Genomic DNA, 19,322 nt, shown 5'->3' with positions numbered 1-19,322 from the left:
TCCAAAACAGGGAGTTGCTCGCTTCTTTCCCCTCCCTCAGCATCCCTCTCAGGGAAAGCCTTCTTGCAAAGGGTGAGTGAAGGGTTTGAGTGAAAAAGTGAGTGTGAAGCGGAGCCCTGCACAGGCAAAGCAGGAGTGCAGACACATTTAAACACGGATCTGAGCTACTCCCCATGGGGACTGAAGTGGTCTCCACGGGCACTGAGAGGGCTGGTTTTAGTTCTTGGTACCCTTAGGCAGGAGAGGTGAAAGATACCTTTAAAGGGACCCGTTTAAAGCTATCCCAAACCAGACAGGACCCGGTTGCGCGGAGGCCGGAGGCCGGTGCCGGGCAGGCGTGGGAGGGGGGTCCCGCCCCGCTCCGCCCCCGGGGGGTGGCGGGGCGGAGCGGATGGGACGGGCGGGACCCCCCTCCCGCGATGCCGCCGGGCCGTGTCCCCCCGGCCCGTACAGCCGCGGCTCGGGGAGAACAAAAGGCAGGAGCGGGAGGAGGCGCGAGGAGGAGGGCAGGCGGCCACGGTGGGGGGATAAAAGGCTCAGCGAGGACCCCCCCCCTCCTCCTCTGCCCCATGTCCGAGCCCGCTCCGCCGCCCGGCATGGCCCGCCCGCCGCTACCCGCCGCTGCCGCCTTGCTGGCCGCCGCTCTGCTGCACTGCGCCCCTGCCGCGCCCGCCCACCGACACAAGCCGGTGAGTCGGGACCACCCGGTGCCTCCCTCCGTGTCCCCCGCCGTTCTCCGGTGCTGTCCCGAGGGCAGTATCTCCCCGGCAGATCCTCCGCTGAACGGGATGAGCCGTCTTCCCCCCACCGCTCCATCCATCCCGGAGCCGCACTCGGGATGCCGGCACGGGCAGCGCTGCCGGGAGTCTCCGGCCGCGGGACGGCTGCCCCTGCCCGGCGGTGCCTCCCGCTCCGCGGGCTCCTCTTGGCTTGCTGGGGAGTTTCCACAGCCGTGTTCCCGAGGGAAAAACGGGGAGCGGGACAAGGAGAGTTTAGGAGAGGACACGGCATCCCCCGTGCTTTACAGGCAGCCGAGCACTCGCTGCTGCTCAAACACCTCAAACACCCCCTGCACGCTGTGCTGGCAGTTCCGAGAAGTGTTACGGGGAGACGAGACTAGAGGGATGAATCAAAGGCGCAGGCAGGAGAGAAGCAGCAGGGCTCTTTCTTCCTGCACATGCCTGCCCGATCCCAGCACCTGGGACGGAGCTGCGAGCAGCAGGGACTGCGGCTGCCAGAGAAGAGCAGCGGCGTGCGAGGGATTTGGGGGACGGGAGAAGACAGAGAGCTCCTTGTGCTGGGAATGTGTGCGTGCGTAATTGGGTTATTATAGACATGCGCTTCGCTGGTGTGCCATAAAATAATAACAGAGCAAATGCCCAGTAGCAGCCCAAGGGGATTAGTTCAGGTTCTGTCGATGGTTTTATTATCAGCTCTGTCATCTGAGAACTTTCTAACTTGGCTGCTAAATATGCTGTGGGCTGGGACTTGGCACAGAGCAGCCTTGGCCCCCAAAGTGCTTGCGTTATTCCGAATGAAATGTCACTGTGCTTGGCTCCACTCTGCCTCTGGGGAAGGTGAGGCCAAGCACTCGGTGGTGGCACTCTGCACTCCAGTAATGACACTGCTCTGCGGACTTCAGGCCCATCTGAGTGCAGCAAGTGGTGGGCTGGCAGGGCAGAGCTCCACCCGCATCAGGCTGGGGACTGCTGGTTCCTGTGGGACATGGGCTGGGCTGGCAGGTGCCTCATGCTCTGCCGTGTGCAAGCTGTGAAGCTGCTGCTCCTGGAGGAACCTGCACAGCCTCTGGTCCTGGTCTTGCTGCCAGCAAGGACCTGTGTGGGATCCTGGGGGAAGGGAGAGACAGCTTGGGTTTCACACCATCTGAGTTTGAGCCCAGTCCAGCTGCCATGTCACTGTTCATCTCCTTTTGCCAGCACTCACAGCTGCTGACTGCAGAGGTTGCTGGGCCTCAGCTGACTTGGCCAGTACCCTTTGAAGTGAGGAGTACACCAAATTGCTGAAGAGCACAGAGTTAATGCAAGGGGCCAGGTCTGCTCAGACTCCTGGTCCATGTAATCCACTACCACACTCCAGAAGGAGATCACCCCAGTCAGCAGTCTGCCAGCTGGGAGATGATTTCTTCCTCATCCCAGGCTAATGCTCTGCACTGTGAGTGCTAATACTTTCCTCTTGGCTGGAGTAACTCCAGGTGATACTCCTACAGGTAGGTTTTGTTCAGGAATACCTCGTGCTTGTGTGTTTGACCAGCCATGCGGGGCTGGGTTTCAGATCAATGTGTTTGACTCAGTCTTTGCAGAGATGGTGGCTGCATTGGTTTGGGTTGGAAATGGACAGACAATTTCCCATCCTTTCAAACAGCAGTTCTATCATCCCAAATAGCTGTTGGGTTCCTTTCTGGTGTCACGGCTTCTGAAGGTCATTCTGCTGCCTCTAAAGTGAAGCCAGTTTTACTTGGGGGTTGCTCTCACGTACGATGTAAGTTGCCAGCAGTGCACCCCATTCCTCTCCCGGCTGGCGAATACGTGAGTGCAGGACAGCTGAGGTGGGACTGCTGGGCTCACAGAGGCGCATGGCCTCAGCCATCCTCTGCCCTCTCTTACAGAGAGCTGTGCCACGCCATCACGTGTTCCCTTCTCTGACTACTCCGAGTCTGCTGCACAAAGGGATGTTTCCCTAATGTCTGACAGCAGCTAATTTCCTGTCTGGGCACCTTTTGCTGTCAGGTGATGAATGAGAAAGGAGCCAAGGGGCTGAGCCGGGAAAAGAGATTCACACTCCTATGAGACAGACCACAGGATATCCTCAAGCTGTGCTAGTACGTGGGGTGGGCAAGGACAGCCCCAGGTAGAGGAGTATGCTGCACCGTGGCTATTTATGCTCCAATAGTGGGTCACAACAGCAGCAACTGAGAGGCACACGAGGGAATCAAGGGCTAAGATTCATTTTAAAGCCAGGCTATAGGGCAAGTTGCAGAAGGACTTGTGTTCTTTGAGGCAAACCCTGTGGATCTCCTTCACTTTTATATTAATGCCTAAAGAAAGAAAGAGAAAACTGAGAGCAGAATAAAGGCTGTGTCTGGTGTCCACTGTAAAACTTGAGAACAAAAGATCTGCAGTCCTCAGGGCTGTGCACGCACAGACACTGAATTCCTGCACTGCTTTCGGCTCCCCTGGGAAATCAAAGTCAGTCCATTTGCTCGGAAGGTCTCTCTCCGTGGACAAGTGGTGGGCACCCTCCTAGCTACCAACGTAATCCATCAGGGGTCCTGCAGCTCTCACCCTAAACACAGCAGGTTCCCCTCTGGAAGCAGGGCACTGCCTTCCCCGCAGCCCCTGCCTGCCTCACTCTGGGCTGTGGCAGCTCCCGCAGGAAGGGTTTGATTTACACTCTGGTTTGGCTATTTAAATCCTGCAGTTAGTGTTGGGGTAATTTTAGGCATGTTTATCTTCTGCTCTGGGAGAGACTCAAGACACATGTAAGTAATTCTCCAGTGGGTTTGTTGTGTTTGTGCTTCCACATGCAGCACACACGCACACCCTGCAGTGTGACAAGACCTGGGGGTGCTGCTGGCAAAGCAGATCGCGGAGGGAGAGGAGAGCAGGGAGGAGAGAAGCACTTTGGGGAGGATCCCCCTCTCCAGTTTATGTTGCACTTGCTTCCCCCACGCTTATCCAGCCCTGGCACCATAACCTGTGGGGCTCTGCAGAGGAACAGATGCACTGTGTAGGAGTCGTTCAAAAAGAATCTTCTGTGGAAAGTTGTCCTGCAGAGGTGCTGGTCCTTTTTACTACTAAGTAGCTTTTCCCTACTAATCACTAATATACAGACAGGTAAATGAAGGGTTTGTGGGTACTCTTGCACCAGGGATGGCTCAGCCTGTAAAGTGAATGGAAGCACTGCTGAGTCTGCACATAGCTGCCCAGCAAAATGAAAAGCAGAGCTTCAGGGGTTCACTAAGGGCCACAGACATGTTTTTAGAGGTTCACAGAGATCCTGGTGTAGATAGATGAGCCCCAGCAAGGGCAGGCAAGTGACCAGACTTCCTCCTCTTAGTGGATTTGGGCAGGAGAGAGGTACTGATAGCTTATGGCTCCCCTTAGCTTGGATGTAACTGCACAGTGAACAAAATGTCTCAACCCCCTTCCTCCCCTGCCAGGAGTTTGCCACATCCTAGAGCAGTTTCTTCATTTCGAGGGGATTTCTAGGTTATCAGATTAAGGGCTCTTGAAACCTTTTGCTATGTCAGCATCCTGGGGTTTGTTTGCTCTGTAAGTAGTCCTGTTTCTGGCAAACTGTTGCTTGGGTGACACCAGCAGTTTGGTTGTGGTGTTGTTGATGGAATAGTCTCACAAGCTGTCACGTAATTAAAATGTCTGGTAATAAAAATAGTCCCGCGGTGTTTGTTCATTTGCTTTCTCTTGTTACACCGAAGCCTGGTTCTTCTCATTCTGTCTGCGGCCATAAACATTTGCAGTCCATAATGTTTCATGTTCCATGTTGCTTAGGAAAAATAAACATTTTCCTTTTTTCATTGCCAACAACAACTACCACCAAGTAATCCGGAAACAAACTGTCAGGCCCCAGGAGGTAGTGCTGGATGGTGCCATGGAGTATGGGAAGTGAGTGGAGGGGAACATCCTATAGTGTATGCATGGCCAGGCACTGCAGCAGCTCCCGTTTGGCCTCAGCCCTTGTGTTCTCCCTGGCTCTGTCTGCAGTGGCACCAGGCCGTAGCCCAGCATGAACAAGTCAGTCCTGTAGCAGAAGTACTGTGTGTAAGCAAAGAATTCATAGAAGGGTTGGGAGACTCTGCCTTGTTCTGTGGAAGGCAAGATCAATAAATCTAGTGGCTTTGCCTAGGCATTGTTTCCACTGACAGTGCCTTGCCTAGGAGCACATTAAGCTCAGGGTTAGACCAGACCACAGTCATGTTTCTGCCATGAAATTTCAGCTGCAGCATTAGCACCTTCTGAGCCCAGTCTGCTCCTGGAACACAACCTGACTAGAATGAAGTTGGTTCCAGTTTTACCATTAGCCGTCAGCTGTAGCTGCATTTTCAAATCCAACCCCTGCAAATCCACACTGCTGTACATCTGGACAAAAAGCCATCTGTGCATCAGGAGAACAATGCTGATCTCAGGCAGGAATATTGCTGTTAAGGGGGTGCACAGCCCATGGGGGACATAGCCACCCCACAGTGGACAAAAATGTGGTGAGAGAACTGTCTTACATGAGAACTGCAAGAAAAAGCATTTCTGCTGTCCTTCCCCACTGAAATAAGGGCAAGAGTGCTCTGAGGTGCAGGCTCGTAGGGAGGAGGAGGATAATGCTACTAGCCAGAGAGGCAGCAAACACCAGGGCCTTGACAAACACTCTGAGTAAAAGGAGAAAGCAGAAACAGAAGCAATGGAAAAGCAGCAGCAGAAGGGACAGGGAAGTGGAGACAAAGTCCATGAGCTCATTCCCCAGCATAAGAGGAAACAGCCCCAGTGACAGGGGAAGCATACAAGACTGATGGGATTCACGTTGTAACTTGTCCAGTCACTCCTGTCTGACAGGGAGAGGGGTCTCCTTTCATGTCCATGCCACAGACGCAGCCAGGAGCCCAGGTAATTAGGTACACAAGTGAGGACACAAGTTTAAGTTCAGGGCAGGCAGAGGAGGATTGACCCAGGCAGAGGAGAGCCGTGGGTTTGTCAGTACCAGGCACCAGCCTCACTCTTGTGCTTATTTAGGCACAGTGTGGCTGATACTCCACTGTAGCTGTGCTGCTCCGGCTGCTGCTCCGCCTGGGAGCTCTGGAGGGTGAGTGCTGCCCAACACAATGAGGTTAAAGATGCTCCTGGCTCCTTGGGATGGCTGGAACACTTCCTGGGAAGCTTGGCTCGTGTTCATCTGGCCCCAGCAGACCCAGAAGTGATGGCTGTTGTATCACAGCACTTGAAGTCTGATAAAGCTGTGAGGAACTGAGTGGGCAGCCTGTACCTCCGCTGTGGTTTCTGCTGTCCCATGGGATCTGTCCATTCCCTCCTGTTCCCCTTCAGCCTTTCAGTCACAAGGCTGCAGGAAGAGGCACTTTCTTTGTGAGAAGCTGTGACCAGCCTGCAGCACAGCCTGCAGCACAGCCCTCTTTGCATACAGCTTTGCTCTTCTGCTGTCCTCACTGCCCTTAACCCTTGGTTTCAGGCCTGGAATCCTCTCTGTTCTTGTGCTATGTTCACATTTTACCAATCAGTCTCTATTGCAAAGCCCTGGCCTCTTCCTTGGCTACACACCAGCTGTTCCCATGCCCAGCAGCCACCCCAGCTGTGGGTTATACAGGGAAGGGCAGTGCAAGTGGCTGCACATGCTCAGCCAGAGGCTCAGCTCTGTTTTGCACTCTGCCGGGACAAACCCTGTCCTGGGCTGCAGGGGTTTTCCTTTGCTTTTGTATTCAGTAATCCCTTCCCCTCTATTGGTGGGATGGGACAAGTAGGGATGCCCTGAGAGGGACCCAGCAGCCGGTGCCCTCCTCCGCTCTCCTCCCAAGTCTGTAGTAGCTTCAGCAGCAGCACAGTCCTAAATGAACCCCTAAGCAATACAGTCGGGGCATGGTACCACTGCTCAGAAAACAAAGCAGGATCTCCCCAGGAGAGGGTGGGCTCAGCACCGGGTTGGAAGGATGCAACCTTAAGTGAGCAGACACGATATCTAATCCTTGGGAAGTCCCTGCAACAAGGCGTGTCCAGCTAAGGAGACCAAGATCTCCAGCCTGAGTGTCTCCTGAGCATTGTTTGGCAAGTGGTTTCTGCCTGTCACATTTCCCCTTGCTGGCTGCGCCTGCAGTGGCATTTTCCAGCCCTTTCCTGCCATGGTCCTAATGTCGGTGCAGTGACGACAGGGAGAGAGTTACTGTTTGTCCAGGGGCACACACAGGACAACAGGGCAGGTCTTGCCTCCTGCCTCCACCCAGAGCCATTCACAGGACCATGCTGTGCCCCTTTCCGGGACCGAGTTTCTGCAAAGGGCAGGAGGAGCAGGGAGGGTCCTGGTAAGGCAAAGTGGAGTTCGGAAATCTGGGATTCATAACAGTGGCCTTGAGCTAACCAAAGAGGGGAGAGAAAAGCTGCCTCTGGTCTGCCTCTGAACATGGGATTCCTCAGGGCAAGAAGGAAACAGGCAGCTTCTCTTCTTTCTGCTCCTGGTCAGAGGAGAGTGATAATCTCCAGTTTAAGCCAGTGGTCCCAGCCTGTAAGGCAACTGACCTTCCCAAGAGAGGGGTGTGCATGGCATCGTCGAGACAAGAAAACAGGAGTAAGGCATCTGAGTCTGCCTCAGCCCACTCACCTACCTGAGCCATTCTCAAGGGTTTCCCAGTGCTCCTAGTTCCTGCACTTCCTGGCCTTGGAAACCCAGACGCATTCATCACCCCAAGTCCTCAGCTGTCAGGACCTGCCTCTGGTGGCAGTGGGTGGCAGTGGGTGCTCCTGAGTGCACCCAGGAGCAAGGGGCCGAGTGGCCCTCCAGGCTGTGCTTTGGTGACCCAGCTGCCATTATGCGCTTCGGTGTCATTGGGGCTGAGAGCAAGACGTTGGCCAGAACATGAATTTTGTCAGCTTCTCCTGCCAGCTGTCCTTTGCAGGCAGTAGCTGCCAGTCCAGGCAGGGTGCCAGGTGGCTCTCAGAGAGTTTCTCTCAGAGAGACAGGTACCTCCAACCTGGCAGGGCTCCAGTGTTCAGCAGGAGCAGCCCAGTGCAGACTCATCTGGGCAGGCCAGCCTGTACTCCCTCCTCCCACCAAAGCACTGAATGGATGCTCAGTGCCATGGCTGGTGGCTTGGATAGGCTTTGCTGTTCAGGATGTGAAAAGGCTTTCTCTCTTTGCATGTGTTGCTGCTGCAGTTCCTGTGGTGTGTGAAAGTGCACTGGGACACCAGGATTGTATTGATGGTTCTAAGGCGAAGGCTGGCAGGTGCCAAGCCACCAAGGGTGTCTGTCTGTCTGGGGAGGACAAGCCAGCAGGCTAGTGGTGACAGACACATGAAAAGCTTAAAGTGATGTGTGGACACCTAAATTGCACCTTGTGTGACCTCCCTGGCTCCCCCGTCCATCTGTGCATCGCTCAGAGGCACAGGACCACTGCAGAGCCGGGAGCTCAGTAGTGGAATTAATGCCAAAGTCTTCACACTTCATTCCAGCCCGCATGAATGGGCTCATTGTAGGGAACAGAGTGGTGGCAGCACGCGGATTACACGGCATCATGGCAGCTCTGGCATCATGCCATCCTGACCTTTGTGTCCCTGGCAGGGCAGCCAGGAAATCTGGCCTGGAAGAAGGCAGCTCTTTGTGGGGGAAGAAAGAGCATGCCTAAAGCCCAAGTCTTCCCTCTGGAGCCCTGTGGGACAGAGCCTGCCTGCCCAAGTAGAGATGCACCTCTGCTGCATCTGAGCTCTTCCCGCTGCTCAAACAACTTTAAATTTACTGCACAAAATCAGGCAAAATAATTCTGTGTTTGGCCCTCTGCAGCCCAGTGACATGGATCAAGCACCTCTCACCCCACATGCCTCACAGCAGGTTGGAGATGACACCTGGGTCATTGTTTCATGGTGGCAATATAGTCCTGCTGTGACATGGGAAACCAGTGGAAGTCAGCTAATTAGCATTAATTAATGTTGTCAAGAGAAACCTTGCTTTTCCAACTAAGTGTGGAAGAGCCCAGGAGATCTTATCCCAAGCAGAATCACAGGTACAGTGAGGCAAGGGCATATGGTCCAGTCCTCAGGCAGTGATAGGGGCTGCAGGGACAGTCATTGCTGCTCTCTGCCCCATGGGCTGGGCTGTCACTCCCAGATCCCTGTGTCCTGCTCTGCCAGGTCCACTGGCCATGCTGAGAGCCTGCCCACAATGCCAGAACAGCAAGAGGACACCACAGAAGTGGCAACAGGGAGCACAGCTGTGTGCTGGGGACTAAAGACTTCCTCCCATTAATATCACCTCTATCCGGGGCCAGGAGGGAATAAAGGATGTAGGGCAAAGGGGGAGAATTTATTCCCAAGTGATTTGGTTTATACTTGAAGGGTCTGGTTCTCATCCACAGCTTTCAAAAGTATTTCCTGCCGGCCAGCTGCCAAGGAAATGTGGACCAAAATAGCCCAGTGCTTAGTGGGTGCCATGGCATGACACAGTGCCTCCCAGGTGCAACCCAGCCTCAGAGCAGCAGAGCCCAGGGAACACGGCATGTTTGTGGGGAGCAGTTTGTGCCCTAGCAGTGGGGAAACAGCCCTGGGCAGAGGTGGAACTCACCACTGCAGGACTGCTGTGGGCAGTTGTCCACCACTCTGCAACAGGAAGAGTCTGCACGGACACTGAAGTCATGGTTTTGCTTTTGCCTTTTAGGACATGTCTCAAAAGCATCACACCTGGAAGGAGCAGGCTCCTTGGCTGTCTGCCTTGGTGAACGCTGTGGGCACGGGCGTGCCTGCCAAGGGCTTCCCCGTGGGTGCAGCTGGGCAGGCAGCTCGCTGGAACCCCCCCCGCTGCGGCGTGCCGGACCTGCCGGTGTTGACGGACGGCCAGAACGGGCGGAACCGGCAGAAGCGGTTCGTCCTCTCCGGCGGGCGCTGGGACAAGACCGATCTCACCTACAAGTAAGGGAGGCCTGAAATGGCAGTCAGGCTGGTCGGCTTCTCCCTCCCCAGCTGCTCAGTCTGATGTTCCCTGGAGTGCGGCACGCTGTGATGTGACCATGAGAGCTGGAGGGCAGGCAGGGGCCAGGGGAGCCACATGCTGAACCACAGCAGGCTTGTCCCCAACACCTCCACATCCCCTCACGCACATCCCTTCAAACACACGCTCCATAAACACAGCTGCCCACCCACCCCTGCCCAAGCACATTGAGCACAGCAACTGCATCAGCCCTCAGTCAGTCGCGCACCAACACCCCTGGGCACACGCGGCCACTTCCCTCACGTGTGCTGAGCCTCCACCACCAGCGCTCTCCTGCTGTGCCTTTGCCCCCACAGCCACCCCGTAGGAGGCTCACTTCACAGTTTATTTTAAAAAGATCTTTTTATTCAGCTGTTATTGATGGTCCCATAAACACGACTTTGGTGTAAAGGTTTGCCCAAATCACCCCACACATTCTCAATTGTGAATCTACTTGATGGGCTGGCAGGAGGGTTGTGCTGCCTCCCCAGCTGCCCTCAGTGGTATGAGTGGAGAAGTGAGCACAGTCATATGGACCTTGACAGCATGTAAATCATCTTTTGCTTAATCCAATACAGGAGACAGTTCCTCACACCATTAGGAGGCTGTAGATAACAGAAAGGCTTCTTTTTTTTTCTTTTTGGTCAATAGTGTTAAAGAAAGAAACACAGCAGAGATTTACACACAGCAATACTGTTAATGGAAGGAAAAGAAACTTCCCTCTATGACAAGTCTGCTCTTGTTATTGGAGGAAGTGGGAGCAACTACTAAGTGAATCCAAGTTTCCAGGGGCAAAAAAGGCAGAGATTGAGGAGGAGAAATCACATCACACCACTCCCAGGAATCTTTCTGGTGGTGACCTTACAGGGGACAGACCTGGGGAGTGCAGTGGCACTTCAGAACAACACAGAATCTGCAAACTCTCCAGGGAACTCACCACTGGCACACCAGCCAGAGGGTTTCAACACTGATGGGATTTATCTGCTGTACATGTTGCTTGGTAGAGGATGCTGGAGCAGTGCATGTATGGATTGGAGATGTTCTGGTGGTGAGAGTGGTGGCCCTAGTGATGTTGATTGTAGAACTGGTGTCTCTGTGACAGCAGTCCATGGGACAGCAGCTGATGCTCTCCTCATCCAGTGTCTGTTGCCTTCCAGAATTATCAGGTTCCCATGGCAACTTGTAAAAGCTAAAGTGAGAAGGACCATTGAGGAAGCTTTGAAAGTCTGGAGTGATGTGACCCCACTGACCTTCACCGAGGTGCAGGAGGGACGGGCTGACATCGTCATTGATTTCACAAGGTGAGCCTGGTGGGCAGCAGCACCCTCCTCCCAGCCAGAGGAGCAGTGCTGTAACCAGAGCAGAGACCTGCCAGCACACAATTAGGCACTTAAATGGAGGCTCATATTTCTGCTTTCAGACACTGGGATCTTTTCAGTTTCATCAGTTGTGGGCTGCTTGGTGTAAGTGCAGCTGTTCCACACTGGCTGTGCACAGCACCGTTACTGATCATTCATTAATTTTCCTGGTACATTTACGTTTCTCTGTCCACAGGCTGTTTTCTTAAGCGTTTGTTTTGACTTTCCATCTTCAGGTCCTCCATCCTGTCCCTTGACTGAACGATGTAACTGTCTGCCCAAAGACAAATATAGTTTCTTGGTTAAGTGAATCTTGGCTCCTGGCCTGAAATTCCCTTTTGGCAAAATACGCACTGGGGCAAAGACTTCCTTGAGCTGCATGTTTGCACAGAGCTAATGAAGGCAGTGGAGACTGTCCAAGCAGTGATGCGATTTGCATGCTGTGTATGTGCCTGCGTCTCCCTGGGCTCTCAAGTGGCCACATCTCTCATGGGTTTCCTTCATTACTCATCAGCAGCTTGGCTTGAGCAAGGACCTGAGAGTTTGGCTGGATTTGCTGCCAACTGCCTCTCTGCAGCCCATCACCACTCAGTAATATCAACCTAATCTTGGCTTAAGCAGTAACCTCCTTAATTCTTTAGGCTCCATAGTCAGCTCTGGGCTGGAAGCTGAAGAGGAGGAGGGGAGAAACATCCCTGAGAAAACATACAAACTCTCTAGGTCTTGGTGTGACTGAGCTCTGCTTCCTCAGTGCTTGGTGTGATCAAGCTGCTTTCTCAGGGCTCTGATGCAGAGCTTACTTTGTGGCAATTGGAATAGCTCTGAGCAGTTGATCTTGACTGGTAGGATGAACTTAGGATGGGAATGAGAGCTGCTGTCCCCTCTCAGTGGCTCCTACCATTGGCCATATGACGCTGGAGTTCCATGGCCCTTTGTCTGAGGTGCAACGTGTCTTCTCTCCAGGTACTGGCATGGAGACAACTTGCCTTTTGATGGGCCCGGAGGGATCCTGGCACATGCATTCTTCCCCAAAACACACCGGGAAGGAGATGTTCATTTTGACTACGACGAGACCTGGACAATTGGCAACAACCTGGGTACGGTACTGTTTCAAGGGGAGCTGCGGATGCTCCAGGGTGCTTGTGAATGAGATTGGAAATGATTCCCCTATGGTGTGAACAGGGACCCTGTAAAACTGAGAGGCAACAACTGTTTTTGTGGTGAGCATTGTTATCTCCTACCACTTAGAAACCTACTGTTAGTATTCAGGTCTTTTCATCTTTCAGCCACAGCGGAGCCTGTACCCAGCAGCAGGACCCCGGCTTCCCCATGGACTCCTCCTGTGTGGGGGGAGCAAGAGAGACGGCTCCTCTGCCCAGCCATGTGCCCTGCCACTTGGGAGTTGCACCCCACATTGGCAGGAGTCATTAGAAATGAAGCAAGGAAAGGATGAAGGAAAACCAAGGCTCAAGTTCCGTGTGACACAGTTGTCTTCCAAAGAATAGTCTCAGTCCCAGTCCCTGCACGCATTGTTCACCATCTGCCCTCAAACAAGTCCATAAAGGGAAACCACCCAAGCTCCAGCTCTGTTCCCGTGGCCTGGGAATGCTCTGACCATAAACAATGCCACATCCAGTCAAGATTCTTTTTTAAATTTTTGCTAATAATAGATCTAAGCTGGTAGCTCTTTGCTTGGGCACTCAGGGTCTGGTGTCACAGTATCTCATGAGATATTGCAGTACCGCCTGGGACCATCTGGATCAGTGCCCAGACCATCAGTTTCTGGAAGACTCACCAAAATTAACCCAGGTCAGCTCCTCCTCCTTCTTCCCAGTTTATCTACAGGGACAAAGAAATAATCACAAAGCCCAAGTTAACCTTGGGCCTCTCTGGGGTTTCCCAAAAATGTTGGCCATGTCAGTGGGCTCCCCCAAAGCCCGTGTCAGTGTCAGCTGTAGGCCAGTTTGACTGTGTGGGGCACAGCACTGCTGTGTCTCCAACCCTGCTCATGCTGACCCAAAACAAGAATCACAGAGCACAGGACACTTTTACACAAGCGTTTCTGCTCCTGGGGGAGGGGTGGGCTCTGTCGGTTTTCAGCCTCTGTTGGGGTTGCCTGTGTTGTTGAAGAATTTCCTACATTCTCCCATAAAACAGTGTTGGGGGCAAACCAGGAACTGAAAATGGACACCAGTTCCCATCAGAATCCAGCTCTGTTCCATGGTGTTCTCCCCCCCACATATCATCTATAAATAACTCTTGTAAAAGCTCTTTGGAGCTAATTGCCATTTAATATGCTGAAAAGAGCTTTACGATATAAACATGGATAAATCCTTGACTCAGCTCTCAGTGAGACAGGGAAATCCTTAGCCTCATTTTACAGATGGGAGAGCACAAGTGTGAGGAGGGCTAAGGCGTGTCCTGGGGTCAATCCAGAGCCGTGCAGGAAGCAAGACCCCACGTGGAGGACCATCCATGAGGGACACAGGGATGCTGCCCAGCACAGCTCCTTCAGCCGTGCTGTTGTGCACCTCCTCTGGAGAATCTGACAGCACAGCTGATCTGCCAACACTGGAAAGCATCAAGTGAGGAGCCTGCCAAGCCAAACAGAAGTGTCTGAAAGTTTGTAATAAATCACTGGCATAGAAATCCCACTCTCCCAGCTGACCTAGATGTGTTGATTTAATCAGGTCAGTGCTGTGCAAATTCATCACTTCCATGTAAAGCTGGCCAGTGGAGGAAGGCCACGGCTCACCTTCCCCTCCACCCTTTCCAGGCGTTCTTCCCCACTGTATTCCCCCTGTCCCATCCAGTCCTGGTGCTGAGAAGTAACCTGCTCCCCTGGAGCCAGCACGGAAATCCTGCTTGAAGCATCAAGGCTGGCTGACTCACATCCCTGCTGTTCTCATCACTTGGGCTGCAGCTTGGAGGATTTCTGGCTGAAGGCAAGTGAATGAATATGCTGGGACTTGTCAACAAACAGCCTCAACTCATAGTGAAATTCATCACCTTTAAAAAAAGGGCCCATTGGAAGCTAAACAAAATCTGCCAAATAATACAAGTTTGTGTACTGAAATCCCTTTTTCCCCTTCTCCTTTTGTAGATGTTCTAAGGTCATGTATTCCTAAAACATGATCTCCCATAAATCTGTTTAAGTCTGGTGAAGAAGTCTCAGGCCTTGACATTGGATCATTTTTTATGGATTTATTTCTAAATGACACCTTCTTGACACAGTCCCCAGACAAGCAATAAATGAGCTCCCTCTGCTGTCTGTGTGACAACGGCCTTTGGCAAGTGTTAATCCCAGAGTTCCCTCACCCACACCAGTATCTTCCACAGTGGATGTGATCTAACTGGGACATGCTAAACTTCAGCTCTAGCCAACAACTGCTGCAAGGCTGGATGGACAAACACCAACCTTACCACCCCACCACCTACACCTTTGGTCTAGACTTCCTTCTCTGTGCAAATTTCTCCTTTCCAAAAGTGCATGGAAAACCCTTTTCTTCCTGGTAGCTGATGGGGTGGCAGGAGCCTCTGACAACAGAATTGCAAATTATCAACATGCCCAGGTTAATACCTAGGTATATGAATTGACTCATGGTGCTTCTGAACCAGTGAATCCCTTTATTATGCCCTTTGACTCCTTAAATATCCCCACAAACATATTTTGGAGCTACACGGGAAAAAACTGGGAACAACCTAGTGGAGATAGATTTCTTTCCTCTTTTTGGACCCCTACAATATATGTCAGTGTCTGGTAACTGGTAGGAACAGGCCCAGGAGGCAAAAGCATGTGAGCAGACAAAAAGTATCTTCCATCTTCACCCATTGTAGGCACTGACCTTCTGCAAGTGGCTGCTCATGAGTTTGGCCACGTCCTGGGCCTGCAGCACACGGCTGTCTCCAAGTCACTGATGTCTCCTTTCTACATCTTCCGCTACCCCCTAAGCCTGAGTGAGGATGACAAGCAAGGTATCCAGTACCTCTATGGGAAACCCTCACCAGATCCTGACCCAACCCCAACGCAGCCAGCAGAGCTGCCCCAGCCAGACCTCGAAACAAATGAGATCACCAATGTGGAGGTGAGTGAATGGCTTGTCTGTGCCCTCCCGTGACACCCTGGTTGGGGCTGCCCTCACCAGGAGGCTGCCAGCAGGCTGGGTTGGTGTCTGCCTCTTCCACTAACACTGCTGAGCCCAGGCCTGGACCCCGTGGCTGGCACTGGGATGTGCAGGGAGGGGATCTCTGGGCAGCACACGCCCAACCCAAACTGGGCAGTTGCCTGGACACAGGGCCTTCCCCTTGGCCGAACCCAGCCTGGGTGAGGCGTGCTCCTGGGATCCAAGCCCCTGACCCGCTGTGCTTTGGCAGGCTGTGCAGCCTGATGCCTGCGACACAACTTTCGATGCGGCATCCACCATCCGAGGGGAGCTGTTCTTCTTCAAGTCCCGCTATGTGTGGCGGCTCCGAGCCGGAAAGCTGCAGGATGGCTACCCAGCTCTGGCCTCTCGCCACTGGCAGGGGATCCCCAGCTCTGTCGATGCCACCTTTGAGGACCCTCTGGGCAATATCTGGTTTTTCCAAGGTAAGAGCTAGACCACAATCAGATGACTCAAAAGTGCATCTCGATTACTTAGCAGTAGTTGGGACCCAGCAGGTCCCTGGAAGAATAAATCTCCTGGAAATCCTCAACAATCCAGTAATCCTTGTTATTTGTTTCCTTACCTATTTAAACTTTTTACCAGGTTTTGAGGAGGAAAGAGAGAACAAGGGGTCACTTGTGTTTTAAACACAGACTATTCTCCTTCCCTGGAACACAAACATTTGTAATGAGCCTCTGCCCTGGCAATGCTGCTGGCAGAGGTGAAAGAAAGAACCATTTGCTCCATCTCCCCAGCTGTCATGGGAAGCACTGTGCTAGAAGTGAGCCCCAGCAGCTTCCCTGGTTGTGAAACACCTGTGCCTGTGTCCTCTGTTCAGGGAATGTACAGCATTTTCTCTGCTCCTCAGAGACCTGGATGTGGAACTTCCCTAGTACCCCGTGACTTTATGAGCCTACACGGAGCCTGGGTGCAGAGCCAGGCAACCTCCAGCAACCACAGAGATTAAAAATGAAACTGCCTCCTGACCATCTCTGGAGTTCAAGGCCAGCAACAAACCACATTTCAGCTCCACTGTTTTCTTTAATGCTCTTTCCAAGTGTAACTCTAAAAGGAGGGATGCAGAATGACACGGGAACTCATTGTGGCTGTGCACACCCCATCTGCACTCCATGAGACCAAGTACCAAAATCCCACCACATGGCTCTGCAGGCAGAGTTCCTGCATAAACACATTACTTAGCACCTGACCTGCACACAAGGACTTACAGTGCTAAAATTGGCAGGCTCCTACGGTGAGTTAAAATGAGATAAGAGGAAAGTATTACATGCCATAGGCTAATTACAGAGATTTCCCTTTTAATCTAATCTGGAACTATTCTTCCAGTCTCTATATCAACTTGGCAAATTCTTCCTGGTTTCTGCAGCTCAATCCTTTCCAGCCACATGCCCCCTTTGTGCCTGTGCATGCCCACATGTTTTCCAAGTGCTGAGGTTGCAGGGTAGAGGCTGGTCCCTCCAGGCAAGTCTTTTATAACTTCCACAAATAGAGAAAAATGATGCTGAAATGGACCTTTCTGTCCCCCACCAACACTCACCAGGCTGGACTGAGGAGGGATGCCAACGCAGAATTTTGGACACATAAGTGGCAGTGTCCATTACACTGGTGGTGTTTTTGCCTCTCAGGCACAGCTTCCCGTGGGAGCTCTGCCAAGGCACCAGCTCCACTTGCACAGCTCACTGCCAAATTATCAGACACCAAGGAGTTTCTGACCCCTTGTCTTCCTTTTTTTCCTATTTCCTCAATAGATTCTCAATACTGGATTTATGATGGCGAGAGACGGGTATCTGGTCCCACCCCGATTGTGGAGCTGGGCCTCCCTGCATCCCCTGTGCAGGCAGCTCTGGTGTGGGGGGCTGAGAAGAACAAGATCTACATCTTCAGTGGAGGCAACTACTGGCGCTTCAACCCTCACAGGCGCCAGGTGGACAACATCTACCCCCGGGCTATGGCTGACTGGCGCGGTGTCCCACAGGAGATTGACGCCGCTTTTCAGGATGAGTTTGGTCAGTGCAGCAGGATCATGACCTGCTCTGGAGTGGGTGCTCTGGCTGACACCACTGCCCAGCTGGAAGAGCTGGGAAGACTTAGACATGTGGTAGTAGTGGACACTTCCCAGCTGTAACACATCCCATACAGTGTAGAGGGGCAGTTCCCTCCAGTGGGTAGGGAATTGAGGCTTTGCCCATGAAAGTAAGAAGTTTCATTCTCATTAACTGCAGCAACTGATATGTAAGTGTATGATAGACAGAAGTAAAATATCTGACCAAGGAATGGTCACAGAGTCCTACTCACCTCTTACTGCTCCTGCCAAAGGAAGCGATGAGACGGCAACAGAAACACTGCCCACACTTCAGCCTAGGCAGCTGAACAATGAACAGGCTGCTTTGGTATTGACCAGTCCTCCCCAGTGTGCCCCACGCTGAAGACAGTACGACAGTGCCACAGAAACACTGGGGACAGCCAGGGTGCTTGGGATGACAGGTGTGGTGAGTGCCTCTTTCCTCTCTAAGGATGAAGTGAATCAACTCCCCACTGCTTCCAGAACCTAAATTCCAGGGCAGCTTGCCCACAGTAACAGATGCTCTGCAGCAGGTCTTCACAAGTTCCCTGTTCCTGTCCTAGACATCCTCTGCCCTCACAGGGCTGGGTCACTACAAGCATACAGCATATTTAAACCCACCAGGAAAATAAAATAAAACACATCCTGTTTACTGTCCAAAAAGTAAAACTAGACTTTTTATCAAAACTAAAATGGTGTGAAAGAAAAGTGAATGCCACAAGCCTGGGTTCAAGTAAAATCTCCTGCCTCTTCCAGCTCTCTTCCAGTACTGCATGTGTTGCAGAGTGACAGCTGAACAAAATGCTGGGAAAGAGCTCTGAGCCACACGAACACTGTCTCTTCTAACCCTTCCTCTCTCACCCACAGGTTTTGCCTATTTCCTGAGAGGCCGAGATTACTGGAAGTTTGATCCGGTCCAGGTGAAAGTGCTGGAGGGCTATCCACGCCATATCAGCCAGGACTTCTTCAGCTGTACACCCTCCTCCAACTCCTTCAGATGAGGGGGATGCCTGTGTCCTCCACGCTCCCCTTTCATCACCCTTACCTCCAGCAGCCACACAGAGGGTTCTCTCTGCCATTCCTGGCTTCCTTCCAGGCTCAGCATCTGACACAACAGGTGTCTGTCACAAGTGACAAAGTTTGCTCCTCTCCAGTTCCAGCAGCCCCAGCTTCAGTTGCTATCAATGTAAAAGCAGCTGCCATGTTCTTTGCAGGCAAGGGCGGCCACACTCTTCTAGCAATAGCATCTCAGAAGCCATCAGGCCAGCCTGGAATGGGATCATGCTCTCATAATTAATCTGAACCCCATCCTGTAGAACTGATCTAATGGCATTTCCTATGTTTACATAACTCACTACGGCAGCCCTTTGCTGCTCCAGGCGCTGGCCAAGGAGGAAGGATCCCCCCAGCCCGGGGTTTTGAAGGACACCGACCCTACCTGCAGAGGAGGAGGAGGACTGGACGGGCGGCTGCTGCCAGAGTCACTTCGCTGGGGCAGCCGTGGTGACTGCCAGGGCCCTGCCGCAGCCCTACTCCCGGCTTAATGTTGTATCACTAGTGTGCGTTAGGATTTTGTACCGATTTGTATATAGACAAGGGGCCCCCTCCATTCCTCCCTCCACGGTGCTGGGTGCCAGTGCTGGACACTGCCCCGCGCTCATCCCGGCGAGGTTCCCATCCCGGGATGCTCAGATGCACTGATCGCTCTCGTATCGCCGTTCCCGGCCCGGGCTGGCACCGCACGCCCCTTGTGTCTGCTCAGCCTTACGCCAAACACCACCGGGCTGGGAACAGTCTCTTCCCTTTTCACCTTCCAGCCCAACCCGGGTGCGCGGCTGAAGAAACGGCGGCGAGCGGGGATGGTGCCGCGTCCCGGTGCCGCTCGCCACGAGCGGAGCCGCAGCCGCCGGCTCAGCACACACCGCGCGGAGCTCTGTGTGTATTTATGTACCGCCCCGCGACAATAAAATCCGCCTCTTTTCTACACGCTGCCGTCCCAGCTACCCCTCCTTCCCGCCCCGCCCCGGGCCGC

At 53.0% G+C, this 19,322-nt stretch overlaps 1 protein-coding gene across 1 annotated transcript; it reads left to right on the top strand.

Annotated features, from left to right (window-relative positions):
* Positions 1-415: 415 nt before the first annotated feature.
* Positions 416-19,276, top strand: MMP11 (matrix metallopeptidase 11). The gene is made up of 8 exons (XM_048323183.1): positions 416-689; positions 9,399-9,649; positions 10,865-11,008; positions 12,029-12,162; positions 14,903-15,150; positions 15,440-15,653; positions 16,977-17,234; positions 18,158-19,276. The coding sequence occupies exons 1-8, from the start codon at positions 420-422 to the stop codon at positions 18,289-18,291; spliced, it is 1,653 nt and encodes a 550-aa protein (XP_048179140.1). The 5' UTR covers positions 416-419; the 3' UTR covers positions 18,292-19,276.
* The last annotated feature ends 46 nt before the right edge of the window (positions 19,277-19,322 follow it).

The sequence above is a fragment of the Corvus hawaiiensis genome, chromosome 18, assembly GCF_020740725.1.
Source record: "Corvus hawaiiensis isolate bCorHaw1 chromosome 18, bCorHaw1.pri.cur, whole genome shotgun sequence".
Classification (NCBI taxonomy): Eukaryota; Metazoa; Chordata; class Aves; order Passeriformes; family Corvidae; genus Corvus; species Corvus hawaiiensis.
The sequence above is the reverse complement of the archived record's forward strand: the minus strand, read 5'-3'. Positions and strand labels throughout refer to the sequence as shown.

Excerpts from the sequence above, each read along its gene's own strand:
- MMP11 (XM_048323183.1), top strand. The coding sequence starts at position 420 with ATGCCGCCGGGCCGTGTCCCCCCGGCCCGTACAGCCGCGGCTCGGGGA. Across the intron at positions 15,151-15,439 it reads ATGAGATCACCAATGTGGAG|GCTGTGCAGCCTGATGCCTG; the intron begins GTGAGTGAATGG and ends GTGCTTTGGCAG. Across the intron at positions 15,654-16,976 it reads CAATATCTGGTTTTTCCAAG|ATTCTCAATACTGGATTTAT; the intron begins GTAAGAGCTAGA and ends TTTCCTCAATAG.